This window comes from Chiloscyllium punctatum, chromosome 32 (assembly GCF_047496795.1).
Source record: "Chiloscyllium punctatum isolate Juve2018m chromosome 32, sChiPun1.3, whole genome shotgun sequence".
Classification (NCBI taxonomy): domain Eukaryota; kingdom Metazoa; phylum Chordata; class Chondrichthyes; order Orectolobiformes; family Hemiscylliidae; genus Chiloscyllium; species Chiloscyllium punctatum.
In genome coordinates, this window is record NC_092770.1 from 42939556 (window position 1) to 42961073 (window position 21518).

The 21518-nt window shown below is 41.8% G+C and overlaps 1 protein-coding gene across 3 annotated transcripts in view; it reads right to left on the reverse strand.

Annotated features, from left to right (window-relative positions):
• Positions 1-21518, reverse strand: part of LOC140458108 (tubby-related protein 3-like) — a 118245-nt gene that overhangs the window by 21345 nt on the left and 75382 nt on the right. The window contains exons 4-6 of one of the 3 annotated variants that reach the window (XM_072552190.1): positions 15354-15479; positions 4803-4967; positions 3760-3875 (exon numbers count right to left, since the gene is read on the reverse strand). In XM_072552190.1, coding sequence (XP_072408291.1) covers positions 3760-3875; positions 4803-4967; positions 15354-15479 — 407 coding nt within the window. Of the gene's footprint in view, positions 1-3759; positions 3876-4802; positions 4968-15353; positions 15483-21518 lie in introns of all 3 variants that reach the window. The other 2 variants (XM_072552189.1, XM_072552191.1) reach the window with 2 other exon arrangements.

The following is a 21518-nucleotide window of genomic DNA, read 5'->3' on the forward strand; positions in this document are numbered from 1 at the left end:
CCCTGGTAATTATAGACCATCCGCCATGACCAGGGCCTCCAAGCCCTCCGTTTCTTCCTCTCCCGCTGTCCCCAACAGTACCCTTCCACCGACACTCTCATTCGTTTGGCCAAACTAGCCCTCACCCTTAACTATTTCTCCTTCGAATTCTCCCATTTCCTCCAGACCAAAGGGGTAGCCATGGGAACCCGTATGGGCCCCAGCTATGCCTGTCACTTTGTTGGCTACATAAAACAATCGATCTTCCGTAGTGACATCGGTACCACTCCCCACCTCTTTCTCCGCTACATTGATGACTTCATTGGCGCCACCTCATGCCCCTGCAAGGAGGTTGAGCAATTCATCAACTTCACCAACACATTCCACCCTGATCTTAAATTTACCTGGACCATCTCTGACACCTCCCTCCCCTTCCTGGACCTCTCCATCTCCATTAATGACATGGTTTGACACTGACATTTTTTTTTTTACAAACCCACCGACTCCCACAGCTACCTGGATTACACCTCTTCCCACCCTACCTCCTGCAAAAATGCCATCCCATATTCCCAATTCCTCCGCCTCCACTGTATCTGCTCTCAGGAGGACCAGTTCCACCACAGAACACACCAGATGGCCTCCTTCTTTAGAGACCGCAATTTCCCTTCCCACGTGGTTAAAGATGCCCTCCAACATATCTCGTCCACATCCTGCACCTCCGCTCTCAGACCCCACCCCTCCAACAAGGACAGAACGCCCTGGTGCTCACCTTCCACCCTACCAACCTTCGCATAAACCAAATCATCTGCCAACATTTCCACCACCTCCAAATGGACCCCACCACCAGGGATATATTTACCTCCCCACCCCTTTCCGCCTTCCGCAAAGACCGTTCCCTCCGTGACTACCTGGTCAGGTCCACGCCCCCCTACAACCCACCCTCCCATCCTGGCACCTTCCCCTGCCACCGCAGGAATTGCAAAACCTGCGCCCACACCTCCTCCCTCACCTCCATCCAAGGCCCTAAAGGAGCCTTCCACATCCATCAAAGTTTTACCTGCACATCCACCAATATCATTTATTGTATCCGTTGCTCCCGATGCGGTCTCCTCTACATTGGGGAGACTGGATGCCTCCTAGCAGAGCACTTTAGGGAACATCTCTGGGACACCCGCACCAATCAACCACACTGCCCTGTGGCCCAACCTTTCAACTCCCCCTCCCACTCTGCCGAGGACATGGAGGTCCTGGCCCTCCTGCACCGCCACTCCCTCACCACCTGACGCCTGGAGGGTTATAAGAGATAGGATTTTTAATCATCTAGAAAAGAATAATTTGATCAGGGATAGTCAGCATGGTTTTGTAAAGGGTAGGTCGTGCCTCACAAACCTTATTGACTTCTTTGAGAAGGTGACCAAACAGGTAGATGAGAGTAAACCTGTTGATGTGGTGTATATGGATTTCAGCAAGGTGTTTGATAAGGTTCCCCACAGTAGGCTATTGTACAAAATGCGGAGGAATGGGATTGTGGGAGATATAGCAGTTTGGATCAGTAATTGACTTGCTGAAAGAAGACAGAGAATGGTGGTTGATGGAAAATGTTCATCCTGGAGTCCAGTTACCAGTGGTGCACCACAAGGGTCGGTGTTGGGTTCATTGCTGTTCGTCATTTTTATAAACGACCTGGATGAGGGTGTAGAAGGGTGGGTTAGCAAATTTGCAGATGACACTAAGGTCGGTGGAGTTGTGGATAGTGACGAAGGATGTTGTAGGTTACAGAGAGACATAGATAAGCTGCAGAACTGAACTGAGAGGCAAATGGAGTTTAATGCAGACAAGTGTGAGGTGATTCACTTTGGTCGGACTAACCAGAATTCAAAGTATTGGGCTAATAGTAAGATTCTTGGTAGTGTACATGAGCAGAGATATCTCGGTGTCCAGATACACAGATCCTTGAAAGTTGCCACCCAGGTTGACAGGGTTGTTAAGAAGGCACACAGTGTTTTAGCTTTTATTAATAGAGGGATCGAATTCTGGAACCATGAGGTCATGCTGCAGCTGTACAAAACTCTGGTGTGGCCGCACTTGGAGTATTGAGTACAGTTCTGGTCACCACATTATCAGAAGGATGTGGAAGCTTTGGAAAGGGTGCAGAGGAGATTGACTAGGATGTTGCCTGGTATAGAGGGAAGGTCTTACGAGGAAAGGCTGAGGGACTTGAGGCTGTTTTCATTGGAGGGAAGAAGGTTGAGAGGTGACTTAATAGAGACATATAAGATAATCAGAGGGTTAGATAGGGTGGACATGGAAAGCCTTTTTCCAAGTATGGTGACGGTGAGCACAAGTGGGCATAGCTTTAAATTGAGGGCTGATAGATATAGGACAGATGTCAGAGGTAGTTTCTTTACTCAGTGAATAGTAAGGGTATGGAATGTTTTGCCTGCAACGGTAGTAGATTCGCCAACTTTAAGTGCATTTAAATCGCCATTGGACAAGCATATGGACGTACATAGAATAGTATAGGTTAGTTGGGTTTCAGATTGGTATGACTGATCCGCGCAACATCGAGGGCCGAAGGGCCTGTACTGTGCTGTAATGTTCTATGTTCTATTATTAAGATTAGGTTGAAATGTCAAGTTGAGGCCATAATTAGATCCACTCATTTGTTTGATCATGCACAGAAGATCAAGAAATTGCTAAACTAATCCACATCATCAAGGAAATTACTGAGGGGATGTTATAAACTTCGCCAGAGAATGGGGTAAATTAAATATTTCTACAATAAGAGAATGAAGGAATAAAGGTTAGAAACCAAGTTGACAATTACAAAGAAGAAGGGCTCATGCCCGAAACATCGATTCTCCTGCTCCTTGGATGCTGCCTGACCTGCTGTGCTTTTCCAGCAACACATTTTTCAGCTCTGATCTCCAGCACCTGCAGTCCTCACTTCCTCCTTAAAGAATTCTCAGTTGTATTATATACTGTAGCACTTTATCTGTACAACCGTTGTACAGAATAAGTTCCACATGTACCATTCTGTAAATTTCTTTAAGGACTTCTTTGCATGCAAGAAGCCTGCTTTGTTTATTAAAGCTTTCCTTATTTTGTTTTGCAAGTTACTTCAGTTAGGAACGCAAAATGCTGCATGAGTATGCCATTACATGTTAACTTTTACATTGGCTTTTCCAGGCAAAAATTATCCTTAGGAAACTCTCTGATTTCAACATTGGTTCCTTGGGGAAACTACGTCTCACTTAAAGTTGTTTCAGTTAAAGTCAAGACTTTCAGGAATTGTTTTCAGTCATAGAATCACAGACATGTACAGCACTGAGACAGAACCTTCGATCCAACTTGCCCAGATATCCTAAATTAATCTAGTCCAATTTATCAGCACTAGGCCCATATCTCTCTAACCCCTTCCTATTCAGACACCGATCCAGATGCTTTTGAAATGTTGCAATTGTACCAGCCTCCAACACTTCCTCTGGCAGCTCATTCCATGCATGAACCACCCTTTGCGTGAAAAAGTTGCACCTTATGTCCCTTTTAAATCTTTCCCCATTCACCCTAAGCTTACACTCTCTAGTTCTGAACTCCCCCAACCCAGGGAAGAGACTTCGTCTGTTTACCCTATCCATGCCCCTCATGACTTTATAATCCTCTATACAGTCACTCCTTAGCCTCCGACCATATCACTTTATTGTTTTACCACTTACCTCCTCTTAAGGGACACCAATATTTCTTTAAATGCTAATCTATTAAGCACAATAAAATTCTTACCTTGTTTGATTGCTTGCTTACAGCAGATGAGGGCCTTACATTTTCATAAGTCTGAGAGCTTGAAATATTGTCATTCTCTTCATTAGCTTGTTCAAAGTTCATGCTTCCAGAGATTCCTATATGTATAAAAAGTTTATTTACCCTTACCATATTAAGGTCGAAAAACAATATTAGATATTAGATTACTTACAGTGTGGAAACAGGCCCTTCGGCCCAACAAGTCCACACCGCCCCGCCGAAGCGCAACCCAACCATACCCCTACATTTACCCCTTACCTAACACTACGGGCAATTTAGCGTGGCCAATTCACCTGACCCTGCACATCTTTGGACTGTGGGAGGAAACCGGAGCACCCGGAGGAAACCCACGCAGACACGGGGAGAACGTGCAAACTCCACACAGTCAGTCGCCTGAGTCGGGAATTGAACCCAGGTCTCTGGCGCTGTGAGGCAGCAGTGCTAACCACTGTGCCACCGTGCCGCCCATATTGTTCTGTAAATTGTGATTCTTATACAGAAAAAGTATCAACAGGGCGGCATGGTGGCTCAGTGGTTAGCACTGCTGCCTCACAGCGGCAGGGACCTGGGTTCAATTCCAGCTTCAGGTGACTGTCTATGTGGAGTTTGCACATTCTCCCCGTGTCTGTATGAGTTTCCTCCAGGTGCTCTGGTTTCTTCCCACAGTCCAAAGGTGTGCAGGTTAGGTGAATTAGCCTTGCTAGACTACCCATAGTTTTCAAGGATGTGTAGGTTAAGTGACTTGGTCAGGGGTAAAAGTAAATGTTGAGGACGGTGGGTCACTCTTCAGAGGGTTGGTGTGGACTTCTTCGACCGAAGGGCCTGTTTCCATACTGTAGGGAATCTAATTCTAACACCGTGATTCCAAAAACTTGGAATATGGCTTCCGACATGTGGAAAACTCAATACATAAATAGAAAAATCATCAAAACCATTTACTATTTACAGGTTCACAAATTACATAGATTGACTCCAGTTAAAGGAAAACTGGAACTTACAAGATTTTGGAGAACTATCCCACCTACCCCTTTGTTCCATTACTTCTTGGATGTCTGGTTTTGCTGCAGAGTCAAGGACTGCTTCAACTTCCTCACTGGGGGCTGTCATGGACTGCCCAACTGAAAGGATTTGAATTTTGGTGTTAACTTCCTGTACCTCATTACTTATGATGGCTCCCGGGCCATCAATACCTGCAGACAGGAAAGCAATTTTTTTGTTAATGCTGGTTTCATTAATAATTATACTGAAATTAACTTTTGAGCAAATAAAATGAGCTGCTTTGCTACTTACAGATAGATCTTTTGCACTTAAGCTGATTTAACTCCCTCTCGCCTACTAATTCCACTGAAAAAAATCCCACATCGTTGAAATCTGCTTTTCTATTTCAGAGGAAGAAGAAAGAGGCTAGGCACTGCAAGAACTGCAGAACAGCCAACCACCAGTTCTCCCAAGATTACATACACTCAAGAATTGTATTTACACAAGCTGCACTTCAATTTGACCTACAGTTCCTGCTCTTTCAGTGATGACAAACGTCAAAACTGCCTTCAACTTTTATGAAGTGGAGGTGTTGGTGTTGAACTTTTGAAGTTGACCTGATGAAGGAGCAGCACTCCGAAAGCTTGTGATTTCAAATAAGCCTGTTGAACTATAACTTGGCGTCTTATGACTTCTGACTGTGTTCAACTTTTACATATCAGAGCCATGTCAGGTTTCCACAGTGCTCATCAAAAACATTAGCGCATCAGCTAGGCACTAATGCACAGTTCTTTTAAAACTTTAGCTTTTCACGTGACATGGACATTGCTGACCTGACCAGCTTTTGTTACCCATTGCAAACTGCCCTTGAACGAAATGAATTGCTAGGCCATTTTGGAGGGCAGTTAAGAGTCAATGACATTACTGCGGATCTGGAGTCACAAGTAGGCTAAACCAAGTAAGGATAGCAGATGGCTGATGCCCGAAACGTCGATTCTCCTATTCCTTGGATGCTGCCTGACCTGCTGCGCTTTTCCAGCAACACATTTTCAGCTCTGATCTCCAGCATCTGCAGTCCTCACTTTCTCCTCCTAGCAATTCTTCCCCAACAAGGACATGAATGAACTAGATGGGTTTTTATGACAATTGATAATAGTTGTCTTAGTCACCATTACTGAGACCAACTTTATATTTTAAACTTATTAATAGAATTCAAGTTCCACTAGCTGCCATTTGCCTTAATCTATTAGGAATAGATTCCTAATAGTTGATAGGAATAGATTCCACTCACTAATCAGCTTGTTTATTACATTATCTATAAGTTGCCACAATGCCAATATTGCTCACTTGGTTATGGACTCATTAAATCTTTTCCCAATTCTGATGAAATGTCATCGACCTGTGGGGGTTGCTGCTTAATCTGTTGCCTTTACTTTAGATTTACAGGCATCTACAAAATGTATTCATTTTTGTTTAATTCACTGCCATTTCTCTTTCTGCAATGCCCACTTTGAAGAAATTCTGCTGCTCTCTTCACTTGATGTTTTGCCTTTTCTACTGTTCACCTTCAGTGCTATTCTTTCCCTTTCGTGCATTTAGTTAAAAATCTAGCAAACTTCACTTCCACAGCCACAACTCTCCTCAATGGGACTGGCTGTTCTTTCCAGACTGGCAGGTAGACATACCATTGTTCTACCATATTTACATTCCTATCAATTAATCTGAACTATCAACATACATTCCTCCCTAGCACTCCACATAACTTTCCACTCCACACTTCACATCAGCTCTGATGAAGAGTCATCACACAGAGAAAGATTAGGTCAACGGTGTCTGTGTTCAGTGTAGTTTAAAAGAGATATCTAACTCTTCCTTGTTGAATGGCAGAACGTGCTTGATAATGGGGAATGGGCACATTTATCTAAATCCTATCTTTTATCTGAGTCTAAGAGTTGGCATTGGCAGGATAAACCAGTGATCTCCAACTTGCTTTTGCCATTTCTTTTCTGATCATAGGTTACCGTAATAGTTCTGCACTTACCCCTCACACCTTGTCTGGTTTCCTTCTGTTTCTTGTATCATTATAGTAATATTTGACAGTAGAAGAAAGCTACTACCATTGTCTGGGTCTGACAATCTAACTGGTTCACAGTGGTGGGGTATCAACAATAATTAATGGAGTGTGATATCGGGCTAAAGGGATTAAACAGTTTGGAGTGAAAGCATGAACAGGGCAACAAACTGGATGATCAGCCATGATTATTTTGAATGGCAGAGCAGGTTCAAAGGCTGAAAGGCCTACTTTTGCTCTTATTTTCTACATTTCTGTGAAAGTGCATCAACCGGAATCATTAATGCTATAATTCATCTCCCATAGATGTCACCTGATATCTGAGATTTTTCAGAATTTTGTGGTTTTTATTTCTGTGTTAATGACTAAATAGCCCTCTGGAATTGCGTAGAAGCAGAAATGTAAGTCATCCCTGCAGTGCCATTCAATCTGAAAGATTTGAGAATATCCAGTACATCCTAACTGACTCCTACAGTGGTATCATCTTGGGTAGGGTTTCCAAAACTGTGAAGTGAAAATCCATACAAAGTCCAATGGTTTGGTCCTAAGGCACCATGCATAAATTTATTCGCTGCAATTGCTTGTAAAATCACAGAGGCTGAAAGCATCTGAGATATTAGTAATTAATATTTATTAAGTTTCATTCAGGTACCTTCTTCATTATTTAGTGTACATGATATTAGAAAAATCAAGAATGTTGCAGTAATTCGCATATTTCATAGATTTAAGGCAATTTGAACCAAAAAAGACATGACAGAGTATAACATGACAAGACAAAAACTCAGAGAGGAAATATTAAAGGTGTAATTTATCATCTGATTTATTTCAGTCCTTGATTGGTGCTTCTACCATTCTGTTCCTAACTGCAAACATCAGCTCCCTACACTTTGCGTTTCAATCTATTCACGCATTAACCTATGTATATTTGACTTGCCCCCTTCCTTCAAAGGAGATCAAATGCAATGCTTTACTTTTCCACACAGCATTTTGCATCCTCACCTACAAACTGTCTCTATTAACTTCTAACCCTGTCTTGGTTTCCACTATTTCTTTGGCAGAAGGTACTGGTGTAGGATGAGGGCTGACTTCTCTTAGAATGTAAGGTGAGGGTGGGGTGGTTTTGGCATTGCTGTTCAGGTAAACATGCTCAGTTGGAATAACATGTTAGTAGGCCTTTCTAATAAGCAGTGTTGAAAAGTCTAAGAAAGTTTCAGTCTATTCCATTTCAACACTGTGATCCTTCCATTTCAAACTCACTCACCCATCTTCAGCTACCTTGCATATTCCAGGTCTCAAATTATCACGCGAACATCACATATACCCATTTTCTGTATTCTCTTCAAACAAACACTTATTCTAAGTCTTCTCAAAGTTCTATGTTGTTTCACTTCACCATACTCCTCTTTTAAATGCTTTATTACGAAAACTTGCAATTTTGTCAAAGTTTTTGTACATAACGTTCCCTGCTTTATCTACAGACACTGCTGAGATATTAAAGTTGAATGTTTGTATTTTCTGGAACCACGTTTCTGTAACAGATATGTCTGGAGCTGCATTTGAATAGTGCAAATTTCATAGCAGCATAGGAAATAAGTGCAAGATTAGTAGGTCACTCAATACACAACCTGTTCTGTGATTCAAACAGCTCATGGGTGATAACCTACCTCAACACCATTTTGCCCCAGTCTTCCAAAATCCTTCGAAGTTATTAGCACCCAGAGTTCTATCAATTTCTGTTTGGAATGAATTCAACAATTGAAATTCTAAAACCCTCTGGGACTGAGAATTCCAAGGATTCACCGCTCTTTGACTGAAGACATTTCTCATCTCAGTCGTAAATGGCTTGCCCTTTATTTTAAGGCTGCACCTCCTGGTTTGAGACTCATCAGCCAGGGAAACATCTGATCAATATCTATTCTGTCATACCCAGCGTGAAATTTCCATTTAATCACATCTCATTGAGAATCTCTAGAGATGCAAGCCTGGTTTCCTCAATCTCCCCTTCTAGGCCATCCTGTCATCCCAGGGACAAGTCGAGTGAATCGCCACTGCATTCCCTCAATGGCAAATACATCACTCCTTAAAAAGGAAACAGTACACAATACACCAGCTGCAATCTCTCCAAACCTCAACACAATTCCTGCAAAACATTTTTACTCCTGTACTCAAATCCCTTCGTGATGAATGCCAATACAATATCACGATGAATTCCTAGTTGTTGCAGCACTGAATGCTAACTTGTACTTTTTCATGAAGACCATAAAATACAGGAGTAGGATTAGGTCATTCAGGCTAGCGAGACTGCTCCACCATTCAATCATGAACAGCACATCTGTTACACTCTAAAAATAATGATTATTTAAACAGAAGCCAAGTTTACACTTTAGTTAGCCACCCTCCATAAAATTCTCACCCCACTGATTAGTATCTCCTCATATCTATGCAACCAATTGAGACCCAATTAACTCTTAAGTAATATCTGTTCCCTTATTCTATTAGATTTCAGCATTCCTTCAACCTATACACATGATAACAACACCCTTTGGATATCAATTCTTCCCTACCTCTCACCATTTAAGAAATGCTATGCCTTTCATTTTTTCTATCAAAAGTAAATAATGTCATATTTATTCAAATTCCATCTTCCATGTTCTTGTTCACAATAATCAGGAACTACATGGGCTTAAAACTAACATGGCTCAGCTTTATCCCTTCTGATGTTTCCGCCTAATTTGCTACTGTCTTGCAAGTTTTTTTTAGAATGAATGGATGTAAATATTTTTCAGGTTGTGCTACAACAGATTTCTTTCTATCCCCTTCTGTTTCTAACATAAAATAAAAGAGAAAATTTGAAACTGTCTTTCAACATGACTGGAGTATAAAAAACGTGACCCATCCTCAGAATATTTACAATAAAATATAATAAGCAGTCAACAACAATAAGGATATTTAAAAAAAACACCTTGCATTGCAAGGGAGGTGAAGGAAGAAGCACACATGCCTTAAATTGTAAGGGTTTAAGACAGAATAATCAGAGGATTTCAACTACCTTCAAAATCAAGCAGCCAGAAAAGAGAGGTAAACAGGATAAGAAAATGGAGTTCCTACAATGTTTGCAGGACTCTTCTTTAACCCAGTATGTAAGAAGCCCAATGAGGAAGGGTTTGCCACCGCATCTAGTAAATGGAAATGAATCAAAACTGATAAGTAAAAGTAGAAGAAAAATTTATGGGAACATATCTGTAATAAAGATCATAATATTCTTTAAGATATGATTTCTGAGAAAGGCATATGCCTCTACAAACTATTTTGAATATTTGACAAATATCCCGACAAATTAACAATCAACCTAGTGTTCAGACCTGTTCCTGTTACCACTTCCATGGACTATTTTAAAAATCTGGACTGTGTAACAGCAACAAGTGCGCTAGAGCAATTTGACTAACAATGCCTCCCTCACATTGTCTGGATTCAACAGTAGAGTCATTAAAGCAACTGCTATTGGCCTTTTTAAAGTAATTCCACAGCATTTGGAAAAAGCTCCTATGAAATCAACTTTGATTGACTGAACAGCGTGTCTGGATGGTTAAAAACTGCCTCCTCATTAGCTTCTACTCTGTCAATTCTCAAATAGGCAACCTGCTGTAGAAAATAAAGAAACGTTTTAAATACAGGCTGAAGCTCTCCTTGAAGAGTGGCTGCATTGACATTCTTGACTGTCAGTAAAAGAAAGAAAATCCTGCACTTCAGATTCCACTATCTCTTGGTAGATCCTCCCTGGTGTCCTAATATTAACTATTTCAATAGACAATAGGTGCAGGAGTAGGCCATTTTGCCCTTCGAGCAAGCACCACCATTCATTATGATCATAGCTGATCATCCTCAATCAGTATCCTGTTCCTGCCTTATCCCCATGACCCTTGATTCCACTAGCGTTAAGAGCTCTATCCAACTCTTTCTTGAAATAGGCACGTCAAGAATCAGCTGTTTGTATGAAAACATGGTGACCAGGTGAGGAGGAATCACATGAATTCCCTTTTTTAAACCCCCGTTTTCGTCAATTGCAACAAATACTATTTTGTTCCATTTTTAAGCCACTTGGCTATCACACTTCAATTAAACTGAGTTCATCAGATTAAAAGGAAGGGCTTTTGCCCGAAACGTCGATTTCGAAGCTACTTGGATGCTGCCTGAACTGCTGAGATCTTCCAGCACCACTAATCCAGTAAAAGGAAGGAAAGCCAATTCCAAGTGTTCTCATGTGAAACAGAATAGAGTTGTTACCCAAAGAATCGACAAACACACACAAAAGCATGGTCATGAGCTTTCAACGGGGACAGAGTGAGCGAGAACGTGAGAGCGACAACGTGTGACAGAAAGAGACAGTGTGTGTGTGGAGCATGCGTATGAGTGAGTGAGAGCGCGAGCGAGTGAGAGAGTGAGTGAGAGCGAGACAGAGAGTGAGTGAGTGAGTGAGTGAGTGAAAGAGACACAGAATCAAGGGACCACAAATGACGATAAATCCTGACAAAAGACCAAGACCACAGAATGATTAGATTAGATTAGATTACTTATAGTGTGGAAACAGGCCCTTCGGCCCAACAAGTCCACACCGACCCTCCGAAGAACAACCCACCCAGACCCATTCCTTTACATTTACCCCTTCATCTAACACTATGGGCAATTTAGCATGGCCAATTCACCTAATCTGCACATCTTCGGACTGTGGAAGGAAACCGGAGCACCCGGAGCAGACACGGGGAGAATGTGCAAACTCCACAAGACAGATGCCCGAGGCGGGAATTGAAGCCGGGTCTTTGGCTCTGTGAGGCAGCAGTGCTAACCACTGTGCCACCCTCATGGTAAAAAGCTGAACTTGATGGTTGAGAACAGAACTTGGGAAAGCAAATTGTGGCATTGGCAAACAATGAAATAGAACAGGAGCAGGAAATTTAATGTGCAACAAAATTCAGGAAGAAAAACGTATTCTGCCAATAGACAAGAACAATCTAAACAATAATGAGATACTATTATAATCCTGGATAAGATCATCAAATTATAATCTGATTAAGGACCTGTACTCATTTTGCTAAAAATAAAAGGAGACAGAAAGTGAGATCCAACAGTCCTGGTAAAAGAATAAAGCTATAAGATTCCACAATTTGAACAAACAACAACTTATTATAAGAGTTAAAATAGTAATGCAATCTGCCATAGTCCCAGAATGAATGTGGTAAACATGGGTAATATTAGGATGAAATGCCCTATAGTGCACATAAATATAGCTAAGACAAGTAAGACAGATCTCAGAAACTCCTCCCTAACATTAATAACATGGTGGGTTATTAAATGTCATTAAATTTCACAAGGAATTACAACCCTTCACTTTTGTAGATCTAACCTTGAAACTCCCTCTAAGAACTGTTGCAACATAGATGGCCTCAACAACTGTTCATGTTCTGGTTGATCACCCGTCGGTTCATGGTCTCCTGAATTCAAAACACTGCACTTCAGTACTTATTCACCAGCACAACTCCAGCTTTTTTCTCCCCGACAGCTAACTTTACCAAGTTAGAGCTTTAATGTGGTTTTTGCTAAGCTTCCAGCTTGCTCAGATGCAACAAATCCATATTGCTTGAGGATTTTAGTCCCCACTCTGTATTGACCTATAGGTGGCTCTTGTGAGCCACAACAACTTCTAGCACATTTTCTAAGATAGGACTGCAATACATACTTGCCTAACAATCCTTACATTTTCACTGGCTTTTTCTGGAGCAGAGAAAGGCTGTACAGAGACTCTGGAGAGAATGCAAAAGAGTTGATACCAGAGCTGCAAAGTTATATCTCTTGGGAGAAGGTGGCCAGGTTATAACCTTCATTCTTCAAAAAGAATATTAGTGGTCTTTAAAATAATGAAAGATCTTGATAAGGTAGGTACTTTTAGAATCTTTCTACTTTTAGGGAACTTTTAGGAAGGGTAGTAGCCTTCAAAATAAGGTAGACAGGCATCAAATAAGTAATTCAGAAGAAACTTTCTTGCCCAAAGAATGGTGAGAATTGGTTACGAGGGAGGAGTTGAGGTGAACAGGATAAAAGCATTTATAGTGAAGCTAGATAATCGTACAAGGGAGAAGTGTTAGAGGGCAATGTTGAAATCTTAACTGAGGAAGTTTGAGAGATGGATTGAGTGGCACATAAATAACAGAATGAATTGTTTGGACTGAATGGTCTGATTTTGTACTCTAAATGCTTCAGCATTTCTTAATCAATTATCAACCTCATCTACAACTGTAAAATCACTATCACTTGAGTTCCATTTCCTACTACAATTTGTCTTTGGACTTCTACTCTTCCATTAAGCTCAACACATGGTCAAAGTGAAAGTGCAGCACCACATCCTGCCATTGTGCACCTCAGAGACTAAGTCTAATATTAGTTCTAATAACTTCTGCAATGCAGCTTGCAAGTTCTCTTGTTCAAAAGGACTGACTAAGTGAAATAACAGTTTGTATTTTTCTACCAGGATAGAGAGAAATGGGAAAGATTGGTGCTTTGGATGAGGTTCATTCCTTAAAAAAGTGATGTCAACATGCACCTTTCATCACTTTGATCACTAGGACGCTACAGTTCTGGCTATTGCCTGAATATTTTGTTCTTTAACTTACATTTCTCAAAGGCAATTAGGGCTGAAGGATAGGTACTGACTTTTCCAACAATATGAACATCCTATGATTGAATACATTTAAAAAATCCTGAATCATCTAACACTTACTTCAGCTATACACATTTTCCAATATCTGATTAATATTTTTAATATCTGTCACCATATCAGTTTTTCGGGATGTGGCAATTGGTTGTGGGGATGGTGGGATCTGATAATGTGAGGGTGGGGGAGCATCTATTGAAGGAGTGAGGGGACATGTCAGGTCCCAGCGGGATTTCAGATCCCAGAGCAAATGTTGGATCTTGGGGAACAGGGATGTGGGTCTTGGGAAATCAGTGTGTGGGAGGTGTAGTTGGGGGTGAGTGAGCTAAGTTCTTTTTATATTCGTTCATGGGACATGGGCGTCGCTAGCTGGCCGGCCAGCATTTATTGCCTATCCTCAGCTGCCCTTGAACTGAGTGGCTTGCTAAGTCATTTCAAAGGATGGTTAAGAGACAACCAGATTGCTGAGGAATCATACATAGGTCAGACCAAATGAGGATAGCAGATTTTCTACTTTGCAGGACATGACTGAGTCAGATGGGTTTCTCCAACAATCAAAAATGGTTTCATGATAATCAGTGGATTCTTAATTACCGGATTTTGTTTTGGAATTCAAATTCCACCATCAGTGGGCTTCAAACCTGGGTGTCCAGAACATGAGTTGAGGTTCCGAATTAATAATCTAGTGATAACGCTGCTGGGGTATTGCATCTTGAATAGGATCTGTTTAATAGTTAGACTCAGGAGTCGGACTGTATATTTCATAGACAAATTTTTCCTGAATACCTATTTTATTTAACTTCATCGGAACCATCCAAACGTCCATTTATCATGGATGCTTTCAGAGTGCCAGAGGAATTGTCCAGAGGAAAATTCAGTTGCCCATGCAATTCCACTGGAGTCTGCTATGATGAGGATTCTGCAGCATCCCCATGCACAACTCTTATCTATATCGGCATAACAACTCTCTGGCTCACAGAAAATCTGTCCCAATGGGTCCTACTGTCCCAAAAATAACGCTCTGCCATTAGTATTAGAACACAATACTGATCAAAATGAGTGCTTTTTTTATCCCTTTTGAAAAAAGCCAATGAATCCAGAACATTCATATGAAAGGAAAATACTGTAATGCTGGAAAGCTGAAATAAAAATGAAGTACTGGAAAAACGTAGCAGGTCTGGTATCTTCTGTGGACTCTTAATGTTTTGCATACAACATGACTCTTCTTCAGAACTCAAAGGAGCTACAGACTGGATGAGTAACATGAAATTTTCCGCTTTTGTACTTTCCCCATTAAGATTCAATATTGAGTTCCATAACAGTACATCCCTACCTCCCCCCAGGCATGTCTTGCTCGCTTTGCTCTCCAAAGCAGACCCATATTCTCCTTTCTACAGTTAACATTTACACCTTATTTACATATCTATGTCTCCTTAATTATCACCATTATCAGGTGCCTTTGTCTTTCGCTCTGGGCACTCTCACAACCTGTTCCACTTGACCCTTCTCCCACTTTGGCTAATGTGCAAAAAAACACCATTTTTGAGTTCCAAAGCAGAGACAGGAATCAGAAACGTTAACTCAGAATCATTTCTCTCTTTACAGATGCTGCCAGACCTGCTAATTTCCAGCACTTGGTTTTCAATCCATAATATTCTCCAGTTTTAATGAAGGATTTGCATAATGCATGTCTAAGATAATAGAGCAGATTGCTTATATTTTTGAAAGCACATCACTACAAAGGTCTGTACGGAGCCAGAATTTAACAGTTCAAACTTCAGGAGAATCAGAAACTACAAGCTCTATGTGCTTAAAGCTAACCTGGCTCTCCTTTGTCCCTTTCGATGTCTCTGTCCAATCTGTTACCTTCTCGCAAGTGTTTCAGCATGTCTGGTCGCAAAGATTTCTCAGGTGGTTGTGCCTCATCAGATTTCTTTCTATCTCCTTCTGCTAATATAAAGTACAAAGGAAAGTGAATATTTGACAGCGCCTTTCACAAGCTTGCTTTCCTTATACTTCATTAGTTTAGGTCAGGTGGAAAAATGTTTCCACACCTACACAATTTCCTCAGCTTCCTATGTATAACTGCATCATAATTCAACTTTAGAAAATTTATTCTGTATACTATTTCTTGTAAAATCATAAATGTTGAAAATACCATGACCAAGGTTTCTAAGTTTTATGGGGAGAAAGTGAGGACTGCAGATGCTGGAGATAAGAGCTGAAAATGTGTTGCTGGAAAAGCACAGCCGGTCAGGCAGCATCCAAGGAGCAGGAGAATCGACGTTTCAGGCCTGAAGAAGGGCTCATGCCTGAAACGTCGATTCTCCTGCTCCTTGGATGCTGCATGACTTGCTGCGCTTTTCCAGCAACACATTTTCAGTTCCAAGTTTTATGGTTAGCTTCTACGTCAAGATACACACGCTGAAGCTACCTACCACATTAGCCACTATTAATAGCAGAATGTGATGCATATTGCTTCATCAAATGCCAACTTTATCTAAAGATCCTCAAACAACAAACTAAAAATTAGACTTGAACCCAGATATGACGGAACTTTCCAGGACTTATGAGATAGGGCGTCTGTCTGCAACATTTGCCTTCATATATATGGGCCTAGGGCTTTCCTTAAGCCCAGTTTGAGATTCACCAGACAGAAGATATATGGTATGGCACTAAGACTAGGATTTGGGAGGAATTCTGGTAACCTTTGTATGAGACTACTAGGCACTTAAGTAATTCCATGTTAGGATTTTGCAGTGATTTGGAGTGAGGTAGTGCAGCAGAAACAAGAGGCGAATGATTGGGTAATGCAGTGTAGGCATCGCAAAAACAAAACTGAAATAAGAGAATCTTCCTGGCTAGATATTTTAATATGGTCAGCAGCAGAAGTTTGACAAACCAATTCAGCATTTATGGTGGAATGAAAGGCTCACAGATGATCATAACTCAAGATTTTAAATGCTATCTTTAGGTTGTATCTTTATGTTCTACTTGTATAATTACTGTATATAAATTTGATTACCTAATTCTGCAAATTAAACTAAACTCAGGAACGATGCTTGCAAAACATCCTCTCGTGGAGGGGCTAGGAAAGAAACACTAAAACAGGCAGAATATAGGGGGCAGAAAAGATTGGATTGCAGCTTTTGGCTTGTCAGGCATGCATCCACTAACAGCCAGTATAGACAGACTACTGCAAGGAGGAATGGCTCAGTAAAATATCACAAGAGGTTATGCACGAGGTTCACTACTATCAAGGACAGAATAGACTACAGTACAGATATAAATGAGATGATGAGGTACCATTCATGGAATATTACAAGGTAGTAAACTACAGCATTGTAGAAATTACAAAACATAAATAATATGAGCAGTCCAACAAGCTTATGCTAGCGTTTACGCTCTATGCAAGCAGACTTCCTAACTCTATGTTCTTGATTTTATGATGTTGCGCTGTTAGTGTTGGACAGGGGTGAACAAAATCAGAAGTCACACAACACCAGGTTATACTCCATGTTTATTTGAAATCACAAGCTTTCAGAGCACTGCTCCTTTTTCAGGCAACCTATAAATTCTGTGCCTGTGCACTTCCCTCCACTTCATCTGATGAAGGAGCAGTGCTCCGAAAGTTTGTGATTTCAAATAAACATGGAGTATAACTTGGTGTCGTGTGACTTCTGACTGGATTTTATGGTCAGCACCAAAGTGATGGCACTCACAACTGACCTCCACAAAGATTGTGCAGGCTGTCTAGCATAGATCTAACTGTTTTGTTCAGAGGTTTTCTTAAATTACAGTTGAAAATATTGATTGAATTTAAATGCATATAGAATATGAAAAGCTTCTGTCTTTTCACTGCATACTGCCCAATAACGGGTCTGTGGGATTTGATTACCATGGAGACTAAGGGCAGAGATTAATTGGCTGGATGGCTGGTCTCTGATGCAGCAGGATGACAATGGCATGGGTTCAATTCCCATATCAGCTGAGGTTACCATGATAAACTCTCCTTTTCAAACTCTCCACTCGCCTGAGGCAAGGTGACCCTCAACCTGATGAAACAGCAGCCCTATGGTCATTTGGGACTACAGTGAGAGAGATGTACAGCAAGGAAACAGACCCTTCGGTCCAATACTTCCATGCTGACCAGATATCCCAACCCAATCTAGTCCCACCTGCTAGCACCCGGCCCATATCCCTCTAAACCCTTCCTATTCATATACTCATTCAGATGCCTTTTAAATGTTGCAATTGTACTAGCTTCCACCACTTCCTCTGGCAGCTCATTCCATACATGTACCACCCTCTGTGTGAAAAAGTTGGCCCTTAGGTCTCTTTTATATCTTCCCCTTCTCACCCTAAACCTATGCCCTCTAGTTCTGGACTCCCGAAACTTTGTCTATTTACCCTATCCATGCCCCTCATAATTTTGTAAACGTCTATAAGGTCATCCTACAGCCTCCGATGCTCCAGGGAAAACAGCCCCAGCCTGTTCAGCCTCTCCCTATAGCTCAAATCCTCCAACCCTGGCAACATCCTTGGAAATCTTTTCTGAACCCTTTCAAGTTTCACAATATCTTTCCGAATAGGATGGAGACCAGAATAGCATGCAATATTCCAAAAGTGGCCAAATCAATGTCCTGTACAGCTGCAACATGACCTCCCAACTCCTGTACTCAATACTCTGACCAATAAAGGAAAGCATACCAAACACCTTCTTCACTATCCTATCTACCTGCGACTCCACTTTCATGAAACTATGAACCTGCACTCCAAGGTCTCTTTGTTCAGCAACACTTCCTAGGACCTTACCATTCAGTGTGTATAAGTCCTGCTAAGATTTGCTTTCCCAAAATGAAGCACCTCGCATTTATTTAAATTAAACTCCATCTGCCACTTCTTAGCCCATTGGCCCATCTGGTCCAGATCCTGTTGTAATCTGAGGTAACCTTCTTCGCTGTCCACTACACCTCCAATTTTGGGGTCATCTGCAAACTTACTAACTATGCTGCTTATGCTCACATCCAAATAAATTATATAAATGACGAAAAGTAGTGGATCCAGCACCGATCCTTGTGGCATTCTACTGGTGACAGGCCTCCAGTCTGAAAAACAACCCTCCACCACCACCCTCTGTCTTCTACCTTTGAACCAGTTCTTTATCCAAATGGCTAATTCTCCCTGTATTCCAGGAGATCTAACCAGTCTCCCCTGGGGAACCTTGTCGAACGCCTTACTGAAGTCCTTATAGATCACGTGCTCACTCTGCCCTCATCAATTCTCTTTGTTACTTCTTCAAAAAACTCAATCAAGTTTGTGAGACATGATTTCCCACGCATAAAGCCATGATGACTATTCCTAATCAGTCCTTGCCTTTCCAAATACATGTACACCCTGTCCATCAGGATTCCTTCCAACAACTTGCCCACCACCGACATCAGGCTCATCAGTGTATAGTTCCCTGGCTTGTCCTTACCACCCTTCTTAAACAATGCCACCACGTTAGCCAACTCCAGTCTTCCCACACCTCACTGCGACTATCGATGATACAAATATCTCAGCAAGGAGCCCAACAATCACTTCCCTAGCTTCCCACAGAGTTCTAGGATACACCTGATCAAGTCCTGGGGATTTATCCACTTTTGTGTGTTTCAAGACCTCCAGCACTTCCTCTTTTTCTTTCAGGATTCTATATCTACATTCTATATCTTCCATGTCCTTTTCCACAGTAAGCACTGATGCAAAATACTTGTTTAGTACCTCCCTCATCTCCTGCGGTTCCACACAAAGGCCGCCTTGCTGTTCTTTGAGGGGTCAACAGTGTGGTGCTGGAAAAGCACAGCAGGTCAGGCAGCATTTGAGAAGCAGGTAAATCGATGTTTTGAGCAAAAGCCTTTCATCAGGAATGAGACTGGTCATCTCCCTTTTAAAAATGCTGTTGTTTTGACTTTTGTTTTCCTCCAAAACAATGCAACAGCATATAAAACAGTAATTGCTGCTCCTGGAATTTGAGGAAATCTCCTCCAAAACCTAAAATACCTCAAAACAAAAAGGAGCAGCCTGTTACAGCCAGAAAGTTTTCCCATCCTACATCTTGGATATGACAACTTTACCTTTACTTTTATTGAGAGCAAGGTGCAAAGTGCTGGTGCTTGTAAACAAAGACAGGAATAGCTATAGGAGGACAGACAGCAATGGACCTGAGTGAAACAGCAAGTGAGAAAAAGGCTGCAGTTGGCCTAGTCAGCAGAGAACACTACAGGTTTGCTGCAAGCTACTCTGCAGAATGCAGAAGACTGTCTCTGATCAAGCAATGTATTTGGTAGCCATCTAGACACCAAAAGATTTTCACTAGCGAGACCGAGGGAAAAAAACACCAGAATGGGTTTTACTTCTGGTAATTATAGTCAAAGATTCATACAACACAGAAACAGACCCTTCAGTCCAACGAATCCATGCCGACCATCATCCCAAACTAAACTAGTTGTACCTACCTGCGTTTGGCCAACATCCCTCCAAACATTTCTTATTCATGATCTTATCCAAATGTCTTTTAAATGTTGTCACAGTACCTGCATCCATCATTTCCTCTGGAAGATCATTCCATACACAAATCATTGTGTTAAAAAACTGCCCTCACGTCTTTTTAAAAATCTTTCTCCTCTCACCTTAAAAATATACACCCTAGCCTTGAAATCCCCCACCCAAGGGAAAAGACACGGGGAGAATGTGCAAACTCCACACAGACCGTTGCCCGAAACGGGAATTGAAACCGGGTCCTTGTAAAGCAGCAGTGCTAACCACTGAGTCACCACATTGCCCTGCACTTATTTATCACTGAATGGAGAAATTCAACATTCCACAAACACAAAGTTGCTTAATCAGGGCTAATAGAATTTTTTTTAAAAAAGTTTATGACCCAGATGGTGTTAGAAGATCTAGTTACTGCTCATCCAGCATGGTAGGAGAAAGTGAGGACTGAAGATGCTGGAGATCAGAGTCGGGTGTGTGGTGCTGGAAAAGCACAGCAGGTCAGGCAGCATCAGAGGAGCAGGAGAATCAATGTTTCAAGCATGAGCTCTTCATCAGGAATGACATTTGTGGGCTGGGAGGGCTGAGAGATAAATGGGAGGGGGGTAGGGTTGGGGAGGGGAGAGGTAGCTAAAGGTCCGTGAAAAGGTGATAGGTTGGAGAGGAGTGTGGAACAGACAGATGGGAAACGTGATGGACAGGTCAAGAGGGTGGTGCCAAGTTGGACACTTGGGACTGGGACAATGTGGAGGGAGGAGAAATGAGAAAACTGGTGAAATCAACATTGCTCCCATGAGGTTTCAGAGTCCCAAGGCGGAATATGAAGCATTCTTCCTCAAGGTTTTGGGTGATAAGGATTTTGCAAAACTAATGTAGTGTACAAAATCCCAGGCAAGGACTGCACAAAACACTACATCGGACAAACAGGAAGACAGTTAACGATCCGCATCCATGAACACCAACTAGCCACGAAACGACACGACCAGCTATCCTTAGTAGCCACACACACAGTCGACAAGCAACATGAATTCGACTGGGACAACACGACCATTATAGGGCAAGCCAAACAGAGAACAGCCAGGGAATTCCTAGAGGCATGGCACTCATCCACAGACTCTATCAACAAACACATCGACCTGGATCCAATATACCGGCCACTACAACGGACAGCTGGAACTGACAACCGGAAGCGGCAGAGACAGGCCACTATAAATACCGGAGAAAACAGCACAGAAGCGCTTCACAGGAGGCTCCCAAGCACTGAGGATGTCACCTAGACAGGGGACGAAACGTTTGCAAGACAAATTCCCAGCTCGGCGAACAGAACCACAACAAAGTATTGCACTTTTAGATCTCCCCAGACACGTGCTGTCACAATGAAATGCTACTATCTACTTCACACCAGACCACACGTTATCACAATGAAATGTTACTATCTACTTCATGCCAAAA